The 23,847-nt window shown below is 57.2% G+C and overlaps 7 protein-coding genes across 7 annotated transcripts; 4 read left to right on the top strand and 3 right to left on the bottom strand.

Moving 5' to 3' along the window:
• Positions 1–2,160: 2,160 nt before the first annotated feature.
• Positions 2,161–3,120, top strand: KVR01_004698 (uncharacterized protein). Its single transcript, XM_044790351.1, has 3 exons — positions 2,161–2,476; positions 2,561–2,769; positions 2,842–3,120. Exons 1-3 carry the CDS (start codon positions 2,318–2,320, stop codon positions 2,909–2,911), a joined length of 438 nt encoding a protein of 145 aa, XP_044646862.1. The 5' UTR covers positions 2,161–2,317; the 3' UTR covers positions 2,912–3,120.
• Positions 3,121–3,624: 504 nt separating this feature from the next.
• On the bottom strand, positions 3,625–5,774 carry KVR01_004743 (uncharacterized protein). The gene is made up of 3 exons (XM_044788696.1): positions 5,580–5,774; positions 4,625–5,516; positions 3,625–4,557 (listed from the first exon to the last, which is right to left on the bottom strand). The coding sequence occupies exons 1-3, from the start codon at positions 5,653–5,655 to the stop codon at positions 4,185–4,187; spliced, it is 1,341 nt and encodes a 446-aa protein (XP_044646907.1). The 5' UTR covers positions 5,656–5,774; the 3' UTR covers positions 3,625–4,184.
• A 184-nt stretch (positions 5,775–5,958) lies between these two features.
• Positions 5,959–7,835, top strand: KVR01_004657 (uncharacterized protein). The gene is made up of 2 exons (XM_044782586.1): positions 5,959–6,904; positions 6,965–7,835. Exons 1-2 carry the CDS (start codon positions 6,023–6,025, stop codon positions 7,658–7,660), a joined length of 1,578 nt encoding a protein of 525 aa, XP_044646821.1. The 5' UTR covers positions 5,959–6,022; the 3' UTR covers positions 7,661–7,835.
• Positions 7,836–8,421: 586 nt separating this feature from the next.
• On the bottom strand, positions 8,422–10,351 carry KVR01_004582 (uncharacterized protein). Its single transcript, XM_044782254.1, has 3 exons — positions 8,905–10,351; positions 8,752–8,847; positions 8,422–8,697 (listed from the first exon to the last, which is right to left on the bottom strand). Exons 1-3 carry the CDS (start codon positions 9,752–9,754, stop codon positions 8,606–8,608), a joined length of 1,038 nt encoding a protein of 345 aa, XP_044646746.1. The 5' UTR covers positions 9,755–10,351; the 3' UTR covers positions 8,422–8,605.
• Positions 10,352–11,431: 1,080 nt separating this feature from the next.
• Positions 11,432–14,821, bottom strand: KVR01_004501 (uncharacterized protein). Its single transcript, XM_044784419.1, has 6 exons — positions 13,844–14,821; positions 13,582–13,784; positions 13,493–13,515; positions 13,221–13,438; positions 12,739–13,159; positions 11,432–12,687 (listed from the first exon to the last, which is right to left on the bottom strand). Exons 1-6 carry the CDS (start codon positions 14,147–14,149, stop codon positions 11,495–11,497), a joined length of 2,364 nt encoding a protein of 787 aa, XP_044646665.1. The 5' UTR covers positions 14,150–14,821; the 3' UTR covers positions 11,432–11,494.
• Positions 14,822–17,208: 2,387 nt separating this feature from the next.
• KVR01_004360 (uncharacterized protein) lies at positions 17,209–18,447 on the top strand (the record flags this gene model as incomplete). The annotated part of the gene is made up of 1 exon (XM_044793470.1): positions 17,209–18,447. The coding sequence occupies one exon, from the start codon at positions 17,209–17,211 to the stop codon at positions 18,445–18,447; it is 1,239 nt and encodes a 412-aa protein (XP_044646524.1).
• Positions 18,448–20,960: 2,513 nt separating this feature from the next.
• Positions 20,961–23,671, top strand: KVR01_004061 (uncharacterized protein; the record flags this gene model as incomplete). The annotated part of the gene is made up of 7 exons (XM_044793085.1): positions 21,118–21,205; positions 21,294–21,711; positions 21,797–22,286; positions 22,350–22,452; positions 22,525–22,595; positions 22,691–22,821; positions 22,885–23,671. The coding sequence occupies 7 exons, from the start codon at positions 21,118–21,120 to the stop codon at positions 23,669–23,671; spliced, it is 2,088 nt and encodes a 695-aa protein (XP_044646225.1).
• Positions 23,672–23,847: the final 176 nt, after the last annotated feature.

Raw genomic sequence — 23,847 nt, 5'->3', positions numbered from 1 at the left:
CCGATCCAGCCCCGCGATCCCTCGACAGCCTCAGCTTCGCACCGTTCTTTCCCACGGGTCGTCATCATCGGCAGTGTTTTTGAGGGTTGACATCCCTTCCCTCTGCAACAAGGTGGGTGCCCCCACGTGAAAGTACAGAAAGACCTTGTATCGATATGAGCGCTCCAGCGAAGATTAGAAATATTCGGCATCTTTAGGGGGTGCCCCCAAGTGAAAGTATCTTGTTACGATATGAGCGTTCCAGCGGAGAGTTGGTGTGGTCTGTCGTTCGTACCTAGGTAGCAATTTATATTTTCTTGGATAATCCTGCATGTGCTCGACTCCGTGTTGAACCCTCCCTAGAGCTTGCCATCCTGCCTAGCGGCCACTCGCTCGGCCCGCCACTTGAGCAAGCTTGGTCGTCCAAGGCAGACCCCGAGCCCGGGCCTTGGTAAGGGACCGACCGGGCACATTCCACCGAGCCCGGAACCGCAGGCAACCCTTTTAGTCCAGGGTCCGCGGTCTTGGTGCTTCCTCCTTCATGCCGCTGGTCGTTATCGCTCTTCCCACCAAAACTGATGGTGACTGTCTTGTACAACCGCACCATCGACCGACCCATGGCGTCTCCAGCCTAGCGACTAGCATAGCAACTAGCCTACCAAATGCCGCACTGGTGTATCGTCCATCTTGCTATCATCACCTCCCCTCGATGTCACGCGGTCTTGATTGAAGCCGTCCATGCCAATCGAGCTCAGGAATTATCATGTTGTACTCTTCAGGCTTTCCATCCCCATACAGTCTTATTGCAGCTGCCAACTGCCGCCTCTTTGAGTCCCTCAGCATTTCTGACAGGCGATGGTTGTCTCCCCCCGCCTTGATCCCCCCCCCCCCCGCTACTACAGCTTCCACATAATTCTCCCGGTCCGCGAGTTTCTGGGCGAGGTCGGCGGCCTTGGGAGAGCCGTCTTGATTGTAGTTCCAGGAGGGGTCCATCGCAGGCGAGGAAACTGTTAAAAGGGTCAAGGGGGAGTCTGCGAATATCTCCCAGGCCCCCCGCGAAGGCAGTCTCCCAGCCGATGACGCCGGTGATGTGGTAGGTGTCGTCGACGATCTTGTTGTTGTTGTTGTTGTTGTTGTGGCCAAAGCCGCCGCGGCAAAGGGGAGATGGGCCGCGGTCGAGGACAGAGAGACTGCTGGCTGGCTGGCTGGCTGGCTGATAGGGCCGGGGGACGACGAGGCCGATAGAAGGATTTCGTCGGCGGATGGGCCTGTCGCCTCTCGTGGCTTTTCCTGTGCCGTTTCGAATCTGGCGTGCTCCGCCCATGCTTGGAAGGACCCGGTCTCCGTGTTGGGTAGACCACCTAGCCCGGGAATTGGGCCCTTCTCGCACGTGCCGTCGGCGTCTAAGGAGACTATTGTGCCAACCTGGGGCGGCTGTGACGGCGGACAGCTGAAGCTGGCGCGAGGGCATCGGCCTAGGGCGTGGTCCCCAGGAGAATTTAGTATAGTCTGGACCTCTAACCAGTAACTCCCTCGCCAAGCCGCTCGTATGTATAACCATCCATTTCAGCTACGACAGTTTTTACACAAGCCTATATCAGCAGCTACAGGTGTAGATTGAGGGACGGGTAGGGCAATGCTAACAATGGTCGCCAAGCAACAGGCACAGACACAGAGAGGCGTGAATCCAGGAAACGGGCTAGGTGTGAGTTGTTCCGCTCTGGCAAGCTACCTAGGTATTTCGCTGTGGCTATTTGAGTATAGAACTGTAAGTCTGATATACTATATTTGAAACGTATAGAAGAATAGGTAATTTATTAAGTAGTTGATAAGCTGCTCCTTCCATAGAGGCTTATACCTATAAACACCTCTTTGTAACTTGACCTGTCCAGCAGCCAGGCTGCTGAAAGTTGTACCGAGGACTCTCTCACGACTCTGAGTATTGTGAGTGCAAGCCAGCTTTGGGGTGTTACAGTTCGAACCCATTCAATACGGAAGGTACCGCAACAAAAACACGTGTGAGCAAGGTCCCAATACTGTACATCCCTAGGTACCTGGTACTTAAGTACTTAATATGAATGGATGGCATTTCCCTAACCCCTCCCTCTGTGGTGCCTGTGCCAGGTGGAAAAGACACGCCCAGCGCAGCACAGCAACATTCTGAATAAGCTCTCACACCGGGCCGAGCGGCCCACCAGAGACAAGCCTCAGGATGCTCCGCTCCGCCCGCCGGCCGCGGCCCACCCGCCCGGTAGCTTCAACCTCTCGACCTGGAGCTCACATCCCACCTCCGCAGCGGCACAGCACAACCCAGAAGCCTCCCCTCATCACATAGCAAATGAACCGACTCCTGCCCCGCTGCAGCCCTCTGCTCCTCCGCCCAGCCAGACACCACCGCCACCGCACACCACCCATTCCCCGCCGAGCCGCCGCCAGGATGGACTACTCGACCGTCCCCACCCCGGAGCGGTGCTACGCCGACTTCTGCCTGGTCCCGGTGCGTGTGTCTGTCACCTTTATACGGCTATCCAACCACACGAAACACCCACCTGCCTTTCTCAGACTGACAGCCCTCACACAGGTCGGCACCGGCAACCTGTCGGTGGCCAAGGAGGTCGCCGAGGTGCAGAGGCTGCTCGCGGCGTCGGGCCTGGCCTACACGATGCACTCGGCCGGCACGACCGTCGAGGGCAGCTGGGACGAGGTCATGCGCGTCATCGGCCAGGCCCACTCGGTCGTCCACGCCGCCGGGCCCCAGCGCATCCAGACCTCCATGCGGGTCGGGACGAGGTGGGTGGTCCCTCTGCTTTGGGTCGGGTCGCAACCTAGAGGGCCCAGACACTAACATGCATGCGCCCGCAGGACGGACAAGAAGCAGACTGCTGCTGACAAGGTCAAGAGGGTGGAGGACTTGTTGGCGGAGCAGAAATAGGCCGTCTGTTATTGCTTTGTTTGGGTTCCACTTTCGGCCGGCTGATATGTTTTGCTGGCTGGGTGGGTGGCCTTGTGGAGGCATGAGACCTGGGATGCTGCGGTGGAGAGCACCTGGTCCAGAGGGGCCGTGTGGTCATGTCAAAGACACGCGAAGGCACAACTTCATATGTAAGCTACCGAAATACCAAGGTCGGATTGCCCTCCTTGCCCGCTACACGCCCTAATCGGGTATCCACTACGCGGCCATGTCATTTCCCGTAACCTCATCTAAGATGCCCTTTTATTAGATACCTGCCTATGGGGTCGGTCTAGAGAGGAACCCGCTATAGAAAGGTCTTGTGTTGTCGGTCTTACTGTGGGCACAAGCTGGAGAACACGAGCAAACTGAGAATCATGTGCCAAGCTCGGTGCGTCAACAAGCTATAGGCTTGAAAAGCCCAATGCTCGGGGAATCAGCCCACACAAGGAGACGAGAGCGGTCACCGAATTTAAACCGACATGTGATGAAGAGGCGGCAGTGGCAATGGTATATGCGATTATGTACCCAGGTAGGACTCAGGTGGTCCTCGACCCAGACCAGAGCCAGGTCGACCGAACCGACCCCCACATTCCAATATATATATATATCAGTACACCGGCGCGAAGCCTACATGGTTGGGATAAACTTTTGGAGAACGGATATTCGCACAGGAAAAAACGGCTGGTACACAGGTACAAATGCCCCCCGGTGCGCCGACCTTAATTTACACCACCCACTCACCATACAAAACACAAATTTACACTCATTAACTACGCATATCCTTATCAGCCCTCGATTTCTAATCTGTAATCCTCCTATTGTCGCTTCTGGTCTGGTGGTTTGCTACTTCTTTCCTCCTCGTCGCCCAGGGCGCTCTGGCGAGTCCCTAAGCACCTGAATCTCCTCCTGGGTCTCCTTCTCGTCGCCAATGAGGTCCTTTATAGTGAGGTCAACCTGCGGTACTACGAGCCCTCGTACGGGGAGGGAGTGGGTGGGTGAAGGAGAATTGGTAGGTTGCGTGGGTGGTGTAAAAAGCACATGTAGGTGGTGCGTATAGTCGGGGGGGTGGAACGAAGCCCTCTGATTGGCTGCAGCCTAGGGGGGCATTTGTACCTGTGTACCAGCCGTTTTTTCCTGTGCGAATATCCGTTCTCAACTTTTGGGGGCAAGTCCACAACCCACAGGCCAGGAGACTTCTGACCCGTGCCACCCACAAATCGTACAGCGGTCGGTGCCCGTCCACATGGGCGACCTAGCCCCGCGACGTCATCTTCTTCTGCTGCTTCCGCAGCTCCTTCTCGCGCTCCCTCTCGAGGTACTTCTTCTGGCCCTTGGCGTCGAGCTGCGACAGCTCCTGGTCGCGCTTGGCCTTCCTGGCCTTCTCGCGCTCAAAGTTGCGCTCCTCGCTCTTCTCCTCCAGGTCCGCCTTCTGGATCTGCCGGGCCACGTCCTCGCGCACGCTCTTGACCTTCTTGAGCACCTCGGGCCGGAAGTGCGCCTCCTTGACGAGCTGGTCCGTGATGCGCACAAAGTACTGGAAGATGGGCAGCAGGGGCTCGTAGTTGTTGTCCGAGGGCAGGCGGTACTTGAGGAAGATGCGCTTGCGGGGCTGGGTCTCGTCGAGGCTGGGCAGGTGTTAGCTTTTTGTGCGGCGCGGTTGGCTTTGTCTGACTCGGGCAGTCAGATACTCACGTCTTGGGCTTATCGACAGGCTGGTCGGACACAATGAGGTACTCGAAAAGGTCACCAGCTGACTCGACGGCCTTGGCAAGCTCGTTGGTAAGCAGGACCTTTGTGATCTCGGCGCTCTCGCTCATCACAGTCGACCAGATGGGCAGCTTGGCGTTGTCCTTGGTGAAGGTCAGGGAGACATCGAAGCGCTCATCCCGGACCTGCTTCATGCGCTCCTTGTTGACCACAGCCCAGACGAACCCGTCATAGGTGCTCTTGGTGTTCTGGGTCCTCAGCTCGGCGGCGCCGGGGACACCTGGCACTGTCAGGGCCTCCTTGCCGTCGAATGGGTAGATGGCCGCCTCCACGGTATCCTGGGGGGCCGGGAAGCTGTCGAGGAAGAGGCCCAGGCCCCACTCGGCGACCGTCATGAGCGGGTTGAACCGGCGGACGAGGCTGAGCTTCGCGTCCATAAAGGCGATGTTCTGGCGGCCCGTGGCGTACGTGGCGAACTCGAACAGCGACTTCTCCTTGAGGGCCTTCTCAGGCTCGGCAAGGTCGGCAAGGAGGAGGTCGGTCTCGCCATCGCCGCCGCTGGTCGGGGCGTGGCCGAAGCCGACAAGGGCGAACTCGGAGGCCAGGGTCTTGGAGTGCGCCTTCATCCACTTCCTGGCCTTGCTGCGGTTCAAGCGCGAGCCGACGACATGCAGGGTGAAGATGAAGACGATGCAGGCGAGGATGATGCCCTCGGCGCGGAAGTCGGCCAGGGTGTAGCGCTCATCGAGGCGGTACCATTTCGTGTAGGGAGGGGTGGTCGGGGCAGCAGCAGCGGCGCCCCCTGCCAGGCTCGCACCGCCCAGCGGCGTGGTGAAGGCGGGCGAGGGGTCTGCAGCCTCAGCAAAGTCGGCGAAGTCTGCCGGGAAAGCTCGAGGTCAGCGTGGCTGGGCCGTGTCAATTGATTTGCGGGTGCGCGTACCTGAGTCAGCCGAGGGGATTGGCGAAGCTGAAGACTTGCTGCCTCCCCCGAGGAGGTCCTTGAGAAGGTTGGCCATGGTGGGTTGTCTCGCGACCAGGAAGCAATGTCTGCGAGATGGGGTCGTCGGGGTGAAGAGGCGACGTGGTTTGGAAAATCCTACGAGCTTCCAGAGAGGACATTGAAGCTCGGCTTGGCAGTAGCGCGGCTCCACACCAACAAGGTTTGGGGTAGCCCGCCTTGCCCGCCAACGGTGTCACTCAATGCACGGGCCGGGGTATGTCTTACATAATTGGGCACCTCGGGCAGTTGCCCAGCCAACATCTTAGCGGCATATTTACTTTGGCTTCGTCACTGCAGAACCTCACTGACCCATCCCGCCGCCTGAGACGCCTCGATCCAACGCCTACATTCCAACCAGCTCGAAATGCTCAGCAGATGACACCATGCCGCAGAGAACCTCCGTCAGGACATATGGCAAGAGGGCCAGGAAGCCTCAGCCGGGCAAGGCTTTGGCGGAACTGGACGTCAACGTCTCCATGAGCACAACCACTTCCAAGAGCACAGTGTCCGATGACACAGTCACCAAGATCACAAGAAGGCTCAAGGACGTCACCATCCACGATGAACAGACAACCAAGTCATCGGCTAAGCCCAAGGCCGCCCTACCAGCACCGGAGCCTGAGCCAGAATCAGTGCGACTGCCGCCACAGACTCCCAGGAGACTACACCAATTGGAGAAACCAAGCCTGATCCCGACACCGCTGGACATTCAGGAAGACTCCGAGATCCTGACATGGGAGGACGTCTGCCCCTTTGGAGACCGGATCGAGAAGATCGCGGAGGCGTCTTATGCGGAAGTCTACCGCATCACAAACGACCGAGGAACCAGCATTATCAAGGTGATACGTCTAGAGTCGCCAATCAGGCCACAGACGAAAGCCCAGCAGAAGTCCGGCCTTGTCGACGAGGAGCCCCACAGCGAGGATGATCTCGCGGGCGAGCTGCAGATCTCGGAACTGCTGGCGGACATTCCGGGGTTTGTCATCTACAAGGAGAAATACACCGTCCAGGGCAAGACCACGCCGGCGCTCCTGGAGACGCACCAGAGCTTCCACAAGAAGATGAAGCGGAAGGACCCGGGTCGCCTGCAGTTCTACCCCTCGCCAAGCCGATACCTGAACGAGACCAAGTTCCTCGTGGTGGAGCTGGGCGATGCAGGCACGGCACTCGAGGATCTGGAGATACGCTCTGTCGACCAGATATGGGACATCTTCCTGAACGTCGCCGTCGCACTGGCCAGGGCGGAGAACCTGGTGAGGTTCGAGGTGAGACGTCCTCCCCATCGCCCCACAATCCGTGTGTCATACTAACACGCGAGTGGCCAGCACCGCGACCTGCACGAGGGAAACGTGTGCGTGCGCGAGGTCAGGAGCCCGGAGGCCAAGACAGACCGGTCCCCACGCCGCTTTGGATACTCGGGCCTGGACGTGACGATACTGGACTACGGCCTGTCGCGGGCCGAGGACGCCGAGGACGCCTCGGCGCGGCCCATCGCCCAGGACCTCGAGAAGGACCTGGGCCTGTTCACCAGCACCCACGCGCCGCAGTGCAGGGTGTACCGGCAGATGCGGTCGTACCTGCTGAAGGGCGACCGCGTGTGCCTCCCGCCAGAGGCGCACGACAGGCCCTACGAGAAGGGCGTCAACGGGCGCGTGTCGTGGAGGCAGCACCATGCGTATACCAACGTCCTGTGGCTGGCATACCTGTACGAGTACCTGGTCGGGAACTTCAAGGGCGGCAAGAAGGAGCTGGCCGCCTTCCGGCGCGAGTCCCAAGAGTTCTGGACGCACCTCGACCCCGAGGCACCCCCGGAGATACTCTCCTTCTCCAGCGCGGAGGACGTCGTCGAGTTCGCGGTCGAGGCAGGTTGGATAGAGGAAGACCAGCTCGTCGGCCCGAACGGCGACACGAGCTTCTCCCAGGCCGGCGACGAGAGCATAATAGAGATACGGTCGTCGCGGAGGGACGAGGTGAGTCTTAGGAGGTCGCCTAGACGGCGCGTGCAGCCGCCTGTGGGGTGAAGCTGTGCTCTCCCCTGGGGATCCTCGGCCGGGACCCGAACAGTATGCTGCGCATGGTGTTGCTTGATGAAGATCATGATAAAATGGCGATAAGGGGGTCAGGTTTTTGTTTCTTGGGTTCTGCATATTGATACCAGCGGCATAGATGATTTAGGCAGGCAGCGGTTAGTTCCAGCTGGATTCTGCTGTACCAGAGGATTTCTAGCAATTTTGTGACATGATTTCTGTGAACCAAAATGCCGCCGTCATAGGCATTATGGTGTTGGGCTTATAGGAGGTTGTCCATTGGACGATTCCCCTACAGGTCGCAGCCTGTACGGAAACTCAGCCGGTCGACTGGAGCTCTGTCTGTATCGTCATCAACACCTAACTTGCGCTTCTTCCGAAATGGAACGAGCGTTCGATCATTTCGGAACAGCCACTCGAGAAGACGTGAGAGCAAAGGAAACACTCCGTGTTGCCCTAGGGCGTAATCATGAACGAGGCAGATTCTGCCGCATCACACATCGCATCTAGTCTCACCGAGACCTCGGGAGGGTATGGAGTGTGTTGGTCTAGGTGAACGACCTTGGGGGGTCAGGAACAAAGTGAGATCGCGGCCGAAAGGGCTACCTGTAGCCTACAGTTGACGGGAGAAGTGGCTCATGCTAACGCACGAAGGTTTCATTCAGCAAGCGAAACGGGTTACCAAATCTGTATTGAATTCGTCAGGTCAGAAGAATCCATCTCAACTGCGTGGGGAAGCAGATTGACCCATGTGTGTGTTGAGGAATATCAATTGTCCAAAGATCTTGGAATATTTGGAGTATCTGATCCTGTTAGGCAAACCCCACTCGTTCCATTGCATTTCTCCCCTTCTAAAATCATTACAATCTGGGAACTCTGAGAAGAGAGCACCTCATGATACAGGCTCTGCAATCAAGAAGCACTGGTCCATATTGCGCCTCAGTCAACATCAATCACAACCTTCAGGGCGCCGTGCTTGGCTGCGTCACCAAATGTCTCATAAGCCTTCTCCATCTCGCTGAGCTTAAAGTCTGTGTCTCCAATTAATACATTCACTTGGGAAGTGCCATCTGAGTGGTACTCACGGTGGGTGATCAGCTGTGCCGGCTGCAGTTTACCTGCCTGGACAAGCTTCAGTAGCATGGGCGTGGTCGTCGTGTCGACGAGCCTGGTCGTGATGGCTGCATTCCCACGTCAGCTCAGCTCTGCACATCGGGGCTCGTCTCACAGCTACTCACAAATGTTCTTGTCCCAGAGGTTCTGCAGGTGCAGGTCCACCTTGGCCCCGTGGACGCCAACGTTGGCGAGCACGCCACCCGGCGCCAACAAGTCCTGGCATAGGGCAAAGGTAGCCGGGATGCCAACGGCCTCGATGACGGTATCGCACCCCTTGCCCTCCGTCTGCGCCCTGATGCTCGCAATGGTATCCTTCCCGCTGATGACCACATCGGTGGCGCCAAACTTCCTGGCCACCTCGAGCCTGTTGGGATCGGTGTCAACGGCGATGATCCGGGACGGCGAGTACATCTGCGCCGTGATGATGGCCGCCAGGCCGATGGGGCCCGCGCCCACGACGGCGACGGTCGCGCCCGGCTGCACCTTGCCGCAGAGGACGCCGCACTCGAGGCCCGTGGGGAAGATGTCGCTGAGCATGACGGAGGCGGCCTCGTCGGCGCCCTCGGGCAGCGGGTGCAGGCTCGACTCGGCGTGCGGCACGCGCACGTACTCGGCCTGGGTGCCGTCGACCTTGTTGCCCAGGATCCAGCCCCCCGTCGTGCAGTGGCTGTACATGCCGCGGCGGCAGTACTCGCACGTCGCGCAGCTCGAGATGGCCGAGATGAGCACCCGGTCGCCCTTCCGGTAGCGCCGCACCGACGCGCCCGCCTCGTGCACCACGCCCACGCCCTCGTGGCCCAGGATGCGGCCCGGCGCGCACGTCGGCACGTCGCCCTTGCGGATGTGCAGGTCCGTGCCGCAGATGGTCGTCTTGAGGATCTTGACGATGGCGTCTGAGGGGCCCGTGATCGTCGGGATGGGCCTGTCCTGCAGGGAGATTGCGCCGTTGCCGTCGTAGACGAGAGCCTTCATTTTGGACAGGTTTTGGGGTTTCTTTTATTAGCCGCTGGGATTTCAACCTGTGTGGCTAATGTGCCTGGAGAAACGGTGAAGCTGGGAACCTTGGAAGCTAGGAGCTTGCCTCAGCGTGGGTATTAGTCTTCCGGCATATTGTGGACCATCTTGTTGGAGATGAGGGGGCTCCATGGGGAAATGGAGTGCCATGGCATATCTATCATACGATGCTCCTGGCTCCGTGGGCCCGAATAACGGTACCCCTCAAAGACAACCTTGGAATGGAACATGACGATCTGAGGTCTCCATGTAAACCACTTTGGCGTTTTGCAGCAGCCAAGTTCGGCCCACCCAGAGTGCCGGGCCATCCACAGGCGACAACACTTCTATGTGTGATATTTCGCATACACTGGGCGATTTTAATTTCACTTATTCGGTTCCCATGAGGTACTGCGAGAGTAACCAGCATGAATGTCAGCTCACGATGGCCAAGACGGCTGAGCGGAGTTGGAAATCTTATACCGTACTAGGTGGGCCGATTCGGGCCAACTTTGTCGGTTCTCCGCTGCGTGTTCGGTTCAAGGTCGGCACCCAACAACCGAATGCAAAACCCACCTCGTCCTTGGGCTTCTCGAGCTCACAAAACAGTGCTTCCAGATGATTCACTTGCGTTCTGGAAATGGTCGGGCTCCTCCCGCCCACGAAAATCTCAGCAAGAGCCAGTAACACGGGCAGCAAATGATTTGAAATCGACGGGTGGATTTTCTTAATGTCTGAGATTATTCTAACTACTTTGAAGTTATCTTAAGTTTGATTCTCACATAGTTCCAAGCTCTCTGACTCAGATGTTCTTGTAAGCCAGCCACATGTATAATGTCCTCGGACGTATGCGGAATAGAAGCGAAACCATTATTAAGCCATCCACGATTTCCGCAGGACGATCGATCGAAGGAGACCACCCGGGAGTTTTATGCCCAGGCAGCGCGGGCAAGGATGCAGGGCTGGAGGCTTGTCTGATCTTCTGCAACCCTGAATATGCTTAATTCTGCCTGACATTCTAATAGCTATTGCGGAGGTAATAGTCTTGTTTCGACTTGGCCCAGAGCACTCAATGCAACAGACCCAGCAGTGAGGCGAGAGAGACCAACGGCCAAGATGCACACGCGAACCTGAAGTCTTGGGGTGGGAATACCGAGTCTCGACAGAGAAGCTAACATCAGGTCATGCCAGGCAACGCATTAAAACCTACTCACGGTGCTGCGTGCCATCCTGCCGGCCCAGAACCCCACTGTCAGAGCTCATCATCTGACCACAGCTCGCCCAGTCTGGCCAAGTAACATTTGAACAAGTCCTCGCACGCTCGTACACACGCAGCAGGGGGAGAAAGTGCTGGGTCAGGGCTTGAAAACGACCAATCATCCGATCTACAAAACGATGAGCGTGAAACGGTTTCTCGGCTCCGCCAGGAGCATAGGATGCCAACCCCGTCGTCCATGATGTCCTCGCTGACTTGCATGAACGCTCTGACGCTTCTTAAAATCTGTTCCGTCTATTCATGCTAACCTATCTAGTTGCCAGGATACCTAGGTATAGAAGACCGAACGCGGGGAAGAAAGCAATCGGACAGGCCAGAAGTTTATACAGGGTATGAGCCTGACCGGGACGACTCCTTCGGACCGTTTCTGTACATGTAGTAGAAAATGAGCTTATTATACTGAGAATCGGACGCCACACGTGCAGGCCCGCACGCCTGACGTCTCATAGACCAGGGGACATCCACGCAAGAACAACCACCACCAAGCTGACAAGCGCAGCAGCCCGCCGCCCAGGGAGGTGGTAGGACCCGGCCGCAGTCACGGCCTGCGCGAGAGTCGCCTCGCCACCAGTAGTAGCAGCAGCAGCAGCCGCGACCGGGCTCCCCTCCGGCGCAGCATCAGCCTGCGCAGCCGACGCGTCCAGCGGGAAGCGGTCGAGGAACCTGAACGTCCGCAGGCCGTCCTCGAGCTGGGTCGCCAGGCCCTCCACGTCCGCGGCCCCGGCGTTGATGACGCCCGGGGTGGTCGGGATGCCCACCATGGACAGGGCGGCGGACGCCGAGCCCACGGCGGCGACGGGCTTGCCCCACCTGTAGCCGTCGATGAGGATCTGGCTGGGGCGGCCGAGGGGGAAGAGGGTGTTCTGCAGGAAGGGCTGGAAGAGGCCCTCGGCGCCCTCGGCGACGACGATGCCGTCGAACCCCGAGGCGTCGGACTGCGAGTAGGTCGCTCCTATGCCCGCGGTGAGGGACTCGCCCACGATGGTGGCCACGACACCGCTCTGGGACAGGCGCTGCTGGATCGCCGTCGCCTGCTCGACCGAGGTGGGGTTGGCCGTGCTGGCGAGGATGCCGACGGACAGGGTCGCGACCGTGGGGAGGGGCACGCCGAAGATGTTGAGCCCCGCCGTCTTGTTGTCGTGGTAGAACGTCGGGTCCGGCGCCGGCGCCTCTATTGCGAGGGCTGTGGCGACGCGCACCGCGAGGTCGTTGGAGATCCTGTTGAGCTGGGTGACGATGTTCTGCCGCACCACGGGCGACTTGACGTTGCTGGTCTCGAAGCGGATCGCGTTGACCAGGATCTGCTGCTCGGGCGGCGTCAGCGAGTTGAGGAACAGGCGAGGCTGGCTCCAGTGGTCGTTGAAGCTCGGCGACAGCGCCCGCACCAGGTTCCCGCCGATCTGCCGCTGCGGAGCTGTCATGAAACCGCGCCCTTGGGTCGCGTTGGCCTGCATGGGGACCCCTCCGCCAAGGGCGCTCGGGGTGTAGTGGAAGATGTTCTTGTGCACGAGGTTCTGGCCTGCGCCGTCCCGGTTGTTGTTGTTGACCCTTGTCCGGGGACGGTTGATGGGCAGCTGCTCGAAATTGGCATTGCCATGCCGGTTGAGCTGAGTGTCAAGGTAAGAGAAGATGCGCCCTTGCTGGTGTTAGTCATTGATCTTGTGTGGTGCCAAAGTTCAAAGCTCACCTTGTAGGAGAGGGTCCTCGGTGAAGTCGATGCCACGAACGATGTGCCCGGGTTGGAACATGACCTGCTCCACCTCGGCGAAATAGTTGGTTGGGTTGACATCGAGCTTCATCGTGCCCAACACCTGGAGGGGAGCAAGCTCCTCCGGGAGGATCTTTGTAGGGTCGAGCATGTCAAAGCCAAAAGCCTCGGCCTGACTTTCGTCGACTATCTGGACAGCCAGGTCCCACTCGGGACCATTTCCGGACGCGATCGCATTCCAAAGATCAAGACGATGAAAGTCTGCATTCTTGCCATTCAAAACCTGGGCCTCCTCCCAGAGAAAACTTGCCTTTCCCTGCTTTGATTTCCAGTGCCACTTGATAAGTCTGGAAGTACCATCATCCGTAACCATTCGAAACGTGTGGACGCCAAAGCCATCCTAGTAAACGAGTCAGATTATTTGCAGTACGAAACAGCGTTCCTGTCTGGGAGGTGCTCACCATGTGACGGTAGGAGCGGACGATGCCAAAGCCGGACATGGCCCACAGCAGCGTGTGAAGGGTGGACGGCTGAGAACTAAAGAAGTCCCAGGCGCTGTCGTGGGCAGTGGCCGCTTGAGGAATCTCGCTGTCCGGGCTGGGCTTCACTGAATGAACAAGATCGGGAAATTGAATGGCATCTTGGATGAAAAACACGGGGACGTTGTTCCCAACGATATCTAGGAGCTGTCAGCTACAAATCCCATGAGCTGTAAGTGTGCTGCTGAGCCTACCGAAATTGCCCTCATCAGTGTAGCTGGATATTCGCACGCACATTAGCTCTCGTCGACGATCACCACACAAGAGACCCGTACCAACTCACAATCGCGTGGCAAACCCATGTACGTCCCTGGCCAGGTCCGCACTGCCTCTTGATCCGGCGACGGTGGAGAAGCGCACAAATGTCGATGTGCGTTTTCCCTGGCCATTGAGAAAAGACGCCGAGGTGATGTTGCTCCAGTCACCATTGGACGTGAAAGTGCCGTAGGCGCCGGCACCCCGGGCGTGCACGGCTCTCTCGGGTACCTAAAAAGCGACGATCAGATACAAGGCGCCCCAGACACGGACGCTCCAGCTCGGCTCACCCTCTCGTGGTCAAAGTGCATGATCTTCTGGCGGAGGATGAAATCCTCCAGCACAGTGGGCCCCCGAGCACCGGCCCTCAGGCTTGCCTGGTCCTCTATGGGCCCTCCGGCATCTGAGGTCAGGAAAGCCCCTGTGTCGTCTACTGAAAACTGCTCCAGAAATTCCGCGTTCCCGCCTGGAGGCGCTGACTGGTCTTGTCTTGCGTGTAGCGTAGTTGGGTCGCTGTTACGTTCCATCATGGGACAAACAGCGGACCCCAGGCTTGAGAAAGCCCCGGCGAGGAGCCATAATGATGGTTTGCCCATCTTGCGTCTTGCTCGCGAAAATGAGTGTAGGTGAGGAACGAAAAAGACAGTTCAGTAAGGCACCAGCCGGTGAAGTCAAAGATCGATCATCCAAAGAGCTGGGAGAGATGAATCAACACAACGGGCTGGCCTGAAGATATATGTCATGTCCAGGGTGCAAAACGTCCCTTGAACTTCTAGAAACATGCCATCAGATTCGGTGTCACTTTGTGCCTGACAGCTTGAGTTTACAGGCTGGGCCCATGCGTTGTCGCAGCCATCTTTAATGTTGCAGACCGGACGCGCGCTTCGACCCCAAGGAAATCTTGTCCGCGGCTCGACGTATTGCTAGATCGAGCCATTAAGACGAGAGTCCATATCAAAGAGTACCTTCCTCTTTGACGTCCTTGGCGACTGATTGGCGCAGCTCTTGATCGCGGAAAGCCCCGCTGTGGTCTCCTATTCGGGCATGATTGGCATCTCGTCTAATGTTGCTGATCTTTGCCCTCCACCCTTGTGTTGTCTATCAGGCCACCTGCCCGGGCAGTGGATGGGGGGCGAAGAGATGAAATTCGTCCGTGACACGGCCGTGAGACCTGGCGATCTTAAGTCTTGGCGTGGTTGACACATCGGATATGGACTTGTACGACGGTTGCTGTGAGAGATGCAAAGATTAATCAGGGAAGTTGATAGACCACCCAGGGGAACAAGATGTTTTCTGCAGGCATCCCGCTCAGAAACCCGGGGGCCGGGTCCAGGGGTCAGCCGGAATGTGCTGCCTGAGAATTCCACATTCGAAACAATGCCGTGCCGAAGCTCTTGAGTGGTGGGTGGAAGAGTTCCCTGTGACACGGATCACACCAACCACACGGAATCACATGCACCAGCCGCTTGGAGGACGCGTGGATATGTGCTCCGAAGGCGGCTATTAAATCTGTTGCTGTCCCAGATGTCAGAATACTGACGACAGTTATCAGGGAATGAGGTTTCCTACAACACATGGGCTGGTAGATCACTGACCGACTGGAGAGATTTCAAATCCCTCCAGCACACGTCATTGGGCACCATCTACCAGGGGGGGGGACAGAAAACGACAAGTCAAAATAAGAATTTCACAGCTTTGACAACAGAGCGAGTGGAAGACGAACCAGAAGTGCTTGGCCACCTTGGCGAAGCCCATCAGTTCGCCGGCCCCACACAAGCTTTAAGTTTAAGCTCTGCTCTCATGTTCGTAGTAACCTTGGAAGTGCATGCCTAGTGTACCGTCTTTCTCAATTTTCGGAAGGCGCCGAGCAGACCCATGAAGTGACTGAGGTGGTCGGAACCTTGTTGACGGCCGCTGCGGCATAATTCTCCATTCGGAGGATTCCAAACGCTAGCGCCCTTGGCCTGCTCGGTGTCTCCTGAAAAAAGCAACGACCCGGGAGCTTCGTAAGCCCTGCGTTTGGCAATGTTGGTGATTCCAAATGACATTGCTCGAGTCCACTCTTCTTCTGTCCTACCGCAGTGGAGTCCGTGCTGGGATGTCTTGGTTGGTGTTGGTAAATCGGACGTTGTCCTGGCCCTGGCACAAGAGGACATGGTACATCCTTTGTTTCGGGCTGAACACTGCGTGATCCCGGCTGCCAGGTTCAACCCATGCCCCCTTCTGTTCTTGAAATCGGGTAAGATCTGGGGACATTGGATGAGATGAATTGTTGCAACCATACCTTATCACGGAACGGCCCTTTCCATACGTCCACCGGCGATAGACAGGAGCGCCGCTGGGTCGTGCGTCTGTTGGACCACTGGGATTCAGCACCTGGAGAGCGTTTCCGACGTCCACGCACCTCATGTGAAGATCAACGAAAGGTTTTGAGATGAATCAAATGTATTCGAATTTTTGTAAGGTTGAAGAAGGTGGTGACCTAGGAAACAATTGCCATGAACACTGAGGCGCTTGGTTGAACAGCCGAGTAAGAGTCAATGTACCTGTGATCTTGTGGCTGCTCCCAATGGTCGGCACCCTGTTTCTGAACCAGATAGTTGAAGAGATCTGTAAGAAAACTGGGCCCGCTCTCTTTGAATAACTTTGAAGAGTGGGTGGTGTTTGTACAGAACACATGTAGCAGTAAACAGAATGGTCGAAATGTCAACACAAGCTTGTAGCAACGCCTGAGGTGTGTACGAGTGGCTATGAAGTATGTTGAAAATAAACAGAAGTGATTGAAGCTGACGTAGAAGGCGGACATCTCGGGGTGCTGCCCAAGGGGGACGAGCAGCCCATGATAGCAGTAACTGTCGCTACGTGGAAGGTGCGTTGGGTAGGTAGACTCAGCTGCTCCTGTCTCCCAGAGGAGCCCCCTCGGAACTTAGCAATAACGAAAGTTGGAAACCCTAGCTTGGTCTGCTAACCAGTCGGTCATATCAGTACTAAATCCACGCCTTGAGGTTGTGGGTACATCCATCTTCCTCTTGGCTTACTATGAGAAGAGATCCGACTGAAGTATACCAGGGGGCGACTGGAAGTTTTCACCTAAGTTTGGATTGCAGAAGGATTCAACTAACTCACATCAAATTAAAAGCCTTAGAAACTCCCCAATTAATCCTAACCCAAATCGGACTCCACATAGGGCCGTTTGTTCGTTTGTTTTCCCCTTGGCTGCCACCTCGAAATCAAACCCCAAGCCCAAAACCTCAATTCCGTCAGAACTCAAGGCTGTAATTTCAACACTCAAACCCATTTGGTCACCGACTCACCACCGTGACCGTCTACCCTAGACATCACATGCCACCTTACCTCAATCTTTTTACCTCCCCTCCTCCCCACACGCAACAGACAGCAAACGTGTGGTTTGGTGCGAAGAGCGCACACAAGCCACACAATCACCATTGACACCACTGTCACAGTAAGAGTCCAAGGAACCAACGGTGCCTGTCAAAAACTACCCCCACCTGAATCAGCAATTTGCGATCCCAAGGGGCAAGCAGACAAAACCACTTGCAGGTAGGTACCGCAACCCCTCCACCCTGTTGGACTCCGTTACTTCTACTGGAGAAGGGCTGCTGAGACTGGAAAAATCACAGAAAGCACCGAAACCATGGCAGAGACATTCCACCCCTTTCCCGACCTTCCCAAGGAGCTGCGGCTCAAGATCTGGGAGCAAGCCCTGACCGAGGCGCGCCCCGACCGACGCATCATCGTCTACGAGAGTCGTGTGGTCCCGTTCAAGCAGTCCATCAGCTCACTCCTGCTCGTCAATTACGAGTCCCGTACCTGCGCCAAGGCCTTCTACGACGTGAAACTCGACGTCTATGCGATTCCGTCGCTGACTGACTGCCAGATCGAGCGTTTGGACAAGAAGACGCACTGGGAGCGATTTCCGGACATCGAAAGGGCAGTGGACGGCAAGATCCACGGCTACACTGACGAAGTTGTCCGAATGAAATTTAACAACGAACGTTTCACTGCGCATAAGGAGCTGAGTGATGACCTTGGCAGGTACATGGACGATCGTTTGTGGAATGATCGCCGCAGGGACACTGACGATGATTTGCGCAATTATCGCCGGTTAAAGAAGGAACTGCTCCTCAAGATCGATCTTAAAGAGAAAGAATACACTGTCGATCTGGAGGAGCACTGGGCTGCATACGTTGAAGAACGACTGTGGGAGTTAGGATCAGAGTCTGCTGCTAAAGCCGAGACATCGGGGCTGAGCAAGGGCGCATTCTACATCAGCCCCGAGCATGACATCTTCATCGACGGCTATGAGTGCGGAAAGCACTTCTTCAACATTGACGATGCCTCCAAGATCTTCGGCACCACATTGGAGCCAAGACTTACATGCCGTCACATCTCGGAGACTTTGTGCGCTGCTACACGAGAAAGAGTCTCCACCCCCGTGGAAGTGACGAGAGGCCAGCCGACTAATAAAAAGCCTCACTGTGCCTTCAGGGACAACGACCTGTTGGAGTATTGTCCCCCATACAGACCTAGGGGGGTTGAAGACAACTACCCATCGATCACGTCTTACTTCAGTTTGACGCCTTACTCATTCACCCCACCCGGCTTTCTTCAGCAACTTATAGAGGCGGACGGAACCGAACTCTCCAAGATCCTTGGGGTTTGGGTAAAAACGGGGAATTTATATCCAGACAAGCCTGGAAGGGTTTTCTGGACCTTCACCCAGACGAAAGGCTTCACGTGCCATGACCCGCTGTTGAAACATCGACATTCCGTGTCAGTAGACTGGACGCATGAGATGATGGCGCACTGGAGAGTCGGACAAGCCAGAGTGCTTTATTCAATGCAATGCATGCGCCCCGTCCCAACGGATTAAATCGAGCAGTAAGTTGAGGGAAATTCACGAGGTCGCACTTTGAGCAGCGACGAGGAAAGAAGAGCCGCAAGTCTCGAAAGCTCTTCACGGGATCCTTCAGAGCAGTCGATGGGAAATACACCGGAATTGCTTGGGGAGGGGGGGGGGTTCCTGACACAGCTATAGACCCAGACACCATACCTCACGACTCGACGGGGCTAATGCTCTTCGCGGGCTATACTTGCGGATACTGACATGGGGGGGGATGTGGCCAGGCGGGACATTTTAATTTGACATTTCGAGCTGCATGCTCTGGGCGGAGCGCTGGAAATCAGCGAGACAGCGCTCCCGGGATGTCTGCGAGGATTCCTTCTACCGCTACGAAATTCGTGATGATGGGGGAACCACACATAGAACCAAATACTACTGTACTACTGTTTGTAAGTTGCTATAGTTTACATGTGTCTATCATTAATTCTTGTGACTTCCTTACAACCCGGTGATGGTCTAGTGTTGAATATGGCTCCCTGGCTGAAAGTAGGATGCACTAGAACTAGCCTCGTTCATAGTTGCGTCCTAGGGTAGCACGAAGTGTACCCTTTGCTTGTATATCGTCTCGGGTGGCTATTCTAAAATAATTAAACGCTTAGTTATTTTGGGAGAAGCGTAAGTTAGGTGTTGATGATGATATAGACAGATTTCCTGATCGACCGATAGAGTGCAGCTGCCAGGAAGTTAACTAGAAGTGGCTTTCCCTGTGTGGAGTCCAGTTTGGGTTAGAATTAACTAGGGAGTTTCTAAAGCTTTTACTTTAATTTAAGTTAGTTAATACCACTATATAAAGGCGCCATGTATATCCTCGGATCAATAGATGTATACGGAATAGAAGCGGAACCACTTAAGTAGGTACAGCATGAAGTGATCTCGGTCAGGCCTACTAAGTGTGGACAAGGTTAAGTCCTACAACCGAAATTTCCAGATTTTATCCATTTACATCCACAAGAGCCTCGCAGGAATATGCAACAAGTACTACGCCACTGATTCCGGAGCGCAAGATGTCGGACTGGTCGCGCTTCGAGGCACCCCAATTCGGGTTTTCTCAAAGGCTTTGCTGTGGTTCACAACTGGGCCACACCACAAGAGGAGCAAATTGGACGAGCTCAAGCCGTTGGCTCAACCCGGGCCTCGCGAATTGCGCCAGTCCACTTCGCCACCGCCTCTGGGGTGGACTACATGGCGCACAGCTTGGTTGATATCTGGTGCGTGACCTTCCAGAATGGCAATACCGTCGACAGCGCTCGGTTATCTGAAGACCTTAACGTTACCACATCCTCACAATACCAAGCTAGTGCCGCGGTACAACACCAGACGAGCTCCCGGCGCTCTTTCCAACCAGCAGCCACGAGGACACGGCTGCCGTCCCCGACCGATTTGTGCCCGGATCATTGGATTTCCGTGCCCCATTCACCCCCAGACCTTCTGCAGCAGTTTTCAGCTGGGCCAAAGGGTCTGAAAGGATGTGGGACTTGAAGTTCCTGGTGCGGACTGGGAAAACTTACAATGATTGTCACTTTGTGAAGCCATATTTTCCCATTGCTAAATAACACGAGGCGCGTAAGAGACAGGTCAAAAGCCAGGCAAGTGTCCCTGCACCCATCCCCCGCGTCTCCATGCCACGGTGACTGACCTATGATGGCAACAGCCTCCGAGTCCCCTGGTGGCCGTCTTCCTCACCGCCGGAGACCACGCAAGAGGACTGGCCACACATGTGCAGCGGGTGTCGAGGCACTTCAGATATGGTGGCGCCGCAGGCATCGGCATCCAAGTGGGCCCTTGGACGCCACGGAGCCTGTCTGTCTCTGCAGGAACCACTGCCGGCCTGGGCCATATGTTCGGGACTAAATATCGCTCTCAAGCCAGTGTCCCGGATACCGCCTGTACTTGACAGGCTCGTAACATTGTCCGACCTGACACTGACGGCCGCTTTTGAAGAAAACGGTCAAGGCTCGCTTGGGGGTTGTTCCTCAGAGACCGAGTTGCCGTGCCTCAAGCTGTTGAGTTAGCCTTGTGGGGAGTGATCCACAACGCAAATCCTCTGCACGCTTGACCCCATAACCACTACGACCACGGGCCGCATCCCTTCTTTTCCAGTGTCCGGGGGCCTGTCTACAGCGGCATGGGTCTCATGTTGATCTTGGACAGGAAGCCTGCAAGGGCGATACACTGAGACTGGCCAGGGATTTTGTTCCAGAGACAACGGAAGTCTGCCCCAAGCCGAGTCAGTACACCATTTCAACCGAGTGTCCCTGTGTCTTACTTGGTTTATGCAATTGTGCTGTGAAGCAGCGGAGCCAGGTCGCAGGACGACGTGGTGCACCACGAACAGATTCCGAACCACCAGCAGCCTCGGGCCACCTTCCATCCCAGGCCTAGGAGCCCCGACATGATTGGTTTGCCACATCAGGTCCTCGCATCCCTAGTAGATATCGAATGGTGGCTGAGAAGCCGGGCCAGGTACACAGTGGGCCAAGATCTGGACCCAGTATACAGCAATTGCATTCACGAGAGAGGTACAATATCTCCCCTGCCTCCGACTTGGTCATGGATTCTCCCACAACCAGCCCTCTTCCCTCCCTTCGAGGCAAACAAACCTGAGGCATCGAGCATCCGAAGCGCGCCCGCCCAGCTGCCATGCCTCGATTTACAATTTTCATCGCAGCCCAGCTCGCGGCGGCTGCTGCTGTTACGCAGGGCACGAGCCCTGCTCCGTCAGACCCAGGTGAGAGAGAGAAGCCCACGGAGACGGCGCGCGGAGACTCCCTCCTCCATCCAGAAGCCTCCTGTTCCTGACTCTCAAAACACCTCAGCAGCACCATTCCCAGCCGTGGAGATCGTGAAGGATGCCGCCGCCGCATCCGGGGTGGGCTACTTCCCCTACGAAAAGTCCCAGCTCACACCAGGGGTCCTCAGCAGCGTGGCGTCGTACCTGGGGACGCACAACGGCAGCGGCAGCGGCAGCGGCGCCGACGCCGCCATGTTCGATTTCGCCAGCGCCAGCGACGCGCCGCCGGAGGGGGGGTGGTCGCAGAGAGGCTGCAAGGCGTACCCGGGGACCGCCGCGTGGCCGTCGGACCCCGCCTGGCGGCTGTTTGGCCTCGTGCTGGGCGGCGGCTCGCTCATCGAGGGCGTCCCGGCCGCGGCGGTCTGCTACCCGGACTGGCCGCGGTATTACGACGAGGCAAGGTGCGCCGAGCTGGGTGTCTCGTGGACGGACCCGGCCTGGCGGTAGGCCCCCTTCCCCCGCCGCCATACTTCCGCACTTCGGTTTGTTGCGTAGGAGGATTTCCTGACGCGATGTGCCTGCCCACAGCGCCGCGCAGCCCACCGAGGTCGACTGGCCCGTCTTCGAGGGCATGTCGTGCCTCCCGCCCGGGCTGGGCGCCTTGCTCTCGCGGCCCAACTCCACGTGCGAGCTCGGGGGCATGCCGGCTTTTGTCGTGAACGTGACGAACGGTACGCATCCTGCCCATTTTCTTTTCGCCTTTCAGCTAGCCAGCCATTCCTCGTACTTACATGACATAGTCGCCCAGATCCAGCTCGCGGTGAACTTTGCCCGCAACCTCAACGTCCGGCTCAACATCAAGAACTCGGGCCACGACTTCAACGCCAAGAGCACGGGCGGCGGGTCGCTCTCGGTGTGGACCCACCACCTGCAGGACATTGAGTTCCTGGGCTCTGGGTACCGGTCCTCGTCCGGGGCCGGGGGCCCGGCGTTCAAGGTCGGGGCTGGCATCACGACGAGGCAGATCTATGACGCCGCGCACGAGCAGGGCTTGATGGTCGTGGGTGGGATTGCACGCGTAAGTGGCCGTGGATATGTGGCTGAGTGAGAGAGGGCGGTATGACTGATCACGCTGGTGTAGACTATTGGACTTGCTGGTGGGTATACCGCCGGTGGTGGGAACGGGCCCTTGATCAACAAGTACGGCGTGGCGGCCGACCAGGTGCTCTCGATGGAGGTTGTTCGTGAGTCGGAATCTCCAGCAAGCCTTCATTCTGGTTTTGTATGGTGAAACCCGCTGACCTGACTCTATGCAGTCCCGGACGGGTCATTTGTGTCAGCGGACGAGAAGACTAATCCCGAGTTATTCTTCGCTATGCGTGGTGGAGTAAGTCCCAAGTTCTTCTGTTCTTCTGGGCTGATTCATCTCTTGTCGCAGTGCCATTCCTCGGTACGTTTCAAAAGTTCTAACCAAAAGAACAGGGCGGGAGTACATGGGGCATAGTTACGAGCCTCGTTATCCGGGCCTACGAGGACACGACCATCTCCACACTGACCTACTCCTTTGGATCGGCTGACGAGGACACGTTCTGGGCCGGAGTCGATGCTCTGTGGTAAGTCTTTCTGACTCTTGTAATACGCCAGCCCGATGGTGCTGACCAAGAGGAAACCCGCAGGCAGCAGTTCACGGCCTGGCCTGAAGCCGGCATCTGGAGCTACTTCAGCATGGCGTGCGTGGACGCGGTCAACTGCACACTCTCGATGGCGCCCCAGGTCGCCCCGGGACTGACGAGATCAGAGCTCGAGGGCCACAACGCAGCCCTCTTCGCGAACCTCTCGGCGCTGGGCATCGCGGCGGACGACGTCTCGTACAGCGAGCACACGGGGTTCATGGAGATGTTCGACGCGGCCTTCCCCGACACGGCAAACACGGCAGGCTACTGGTACTTCCACACGACGTCGCGGTTCTTCCCCGAGCGGAACTGGCAAGGGCCGCAGGCGTTCGCGGCGCAGTCGGCCGCCGTGCGCAACACCACACAGGGCCGCGGCAGCTTCACGGGGTACAACTCGCGGCCGGCGGTCAACGGGGGCGTCAGCCAGGACAACGCGGTCAACCCGGCGTGGCGGGAGGCGCTGGTGTTCGGCATGGGCAACGTGGTGTACGGGCCCGGCGACACGGCGGAGGAGATGGCGGCGGCCAACAGGGAGATGGTGGACGCGTTTGCCGGGTGGCGGGCCGTGAGCGACGGCACGTACCTCAACGAGGCCGACATCAACGAGCCCGGGTGGCAGGGGTCGTTCTACGGCGCCAACTACGGCCGCCTCTACGAGCTGAAGCGCGAGGTTGACCCGTGGGGGGTGTTTTATGCCACCGGCGCGGTGGGCTCCGAGGACTGGTTCGTGACGGGCCAGCTCGACTATTTTCCCACCGCTGACGGGCGCCTGTGCCCTGTTGGGTCGTGATGTTGTGGGGGGAGGGGGTTGTTTTGCATGTAAATATTGCCGTATAGACTACATAGTCTATGAGATGAAGTGTACTTAAGTATTGAGGCACAGACAGGGGAGGCAGGTCGGGCCGTGTGGGGTGTGGGGGTCCAGGGTAAGGGTAGCTCCAGGGGTGCGGTGGCCGTAGTGTGGGG

This window comes from Diaporthe batatas (genome assembly GCF_019321695.1).
Source record: "Diaporthe batatas strain CRI 302-4 chromosome Unknown Contig00004, whole genome shotgun sequence".
Lineage (NCBI taxonomy): Eukaryota > Fungi > Ascomycota > Sordariomycetes > Diaporthales > Diaporthaceae > Diaporthe > Diaporthe batatas.
Note: the sequence above shows the minus strand (reverse complement) of the source record. Positions and strands in the feature narration are given on the sequence as shown.

What these genes read in the sequence shown, in the direction of transcription:
- KVR01_004698 (XM_044790351.1), top strand. Translation starts at nt 2,318, where the DNA reads ATGAACCGACTCCTGCCCCGCTGCAGCCCTCTGCTCCTCCGCCCAGCC. An exon ending in CCGACTTCTGCCTGGTCCCG is followed by an intron (nt 2,477 to 2,560) that starts GTGCGTGTGTCT and finishes GCCCTCACACAG; the next exon opens with GTCGGCACCGGCAACCTGTC. An exon ending in TCCATGCGGGTCGGGACGAG is followed by an intron (nt 2,770 to 2,841) that starts GTGGGTGGTCCC and finishes ATGCGCCCGCAG; the next exon opens with GACGGACAAGAAGCAGACTG.
- KVR01_004743 (XM_044788696.1), bottom strand. Translation starts at nt 5,655, where the DNA reads ATGGCCAACCTTCTCAAGGACCTCCTCGGGGGAGGCAGCAAGTCTTCA. An exon ending in AATCCCCTCGGCTGACTCAG is followed by an intron (nt 5,517 to 5,579) that starts GTACGCGCACCC and finishes CTTTCCCGGCAG; the next exon opens with ACTTCGCCGACTTTGCTGAG. An exon ending in CCTGTCGATAAGCCCAAGAC is followed by an intron (nt 4,558 to 4,624) that starts GTGAGTATCTGA and finishes ACACCTGCCCAG; the next exon opens with CCTCGACGAGACCCAGCCCC.
- KVR01_004657 (XM_044782586.1), top strand. Translation starts at nt 6,023, where the DNA reads ATGCCGCAGAGAACCTCCGTCAGGACATATGGCAAGAGGGCCAGGAAG. An exon ending in AGAACCTGGTGAGGTTCGAG is followed by an intron (nt 6,905 to 6,964) that starts GTGAGACGTCCT and finishes GCGAGTGGCCAG; the next exon opens with CACCGCGACCTGCACGAGGG.
- KVR01_004582 (XM_044782254.1), bottom strand. Translation starts at nt 9,754, where the DNA reads ATGAAGGCTCTCGTCTACGACGGCAACGGCGCAATCTCCCTGCAGGAC. An exon ending in CCTCTGGGACAAGAACATTT is followed by an intron (nt 8,848 to 8,904) that starts GTGAGTAGCTGT and finishes GTGGGAATGCAG; the next exon opens with CCATCACGACCAGGCTCGTC. An exon ending in GGCACAGCTGATCACCCACC is followed by an intron (nt 8,698 to 8,751) that starts GTGAGTACCACT and finishes TTGGAGACACAG; the next exon opens with ACTTTAAGCTCAGCGAGATG.
- KVR01_004501 (XM_044784419.1), bottom strand. Translation starts at nt 14,149, where the DNA reads ATGGGCAAACCATCATTATGGCTCCTCGCCGGGGCTTTCTCAAGCCTG. An exon ending in TCCGCTCCTACCGTCACATG is followed by an intron (nt 13,160 to 13,220) that starts GTGAGCACCTCC and finishes CTCGTTTACTAG; the next exon opens with GATGGCTTTGGCGTCCACAC. An exon ending in CGAGGACCCTCTCCTACAAG is followed by an intron (nt 12,688 to 12,738) that starts GTGAGCTTTGAA and finishes AACACCAGCAAG; the next exon opens with GGCGCATCTTCTCTTACCTT.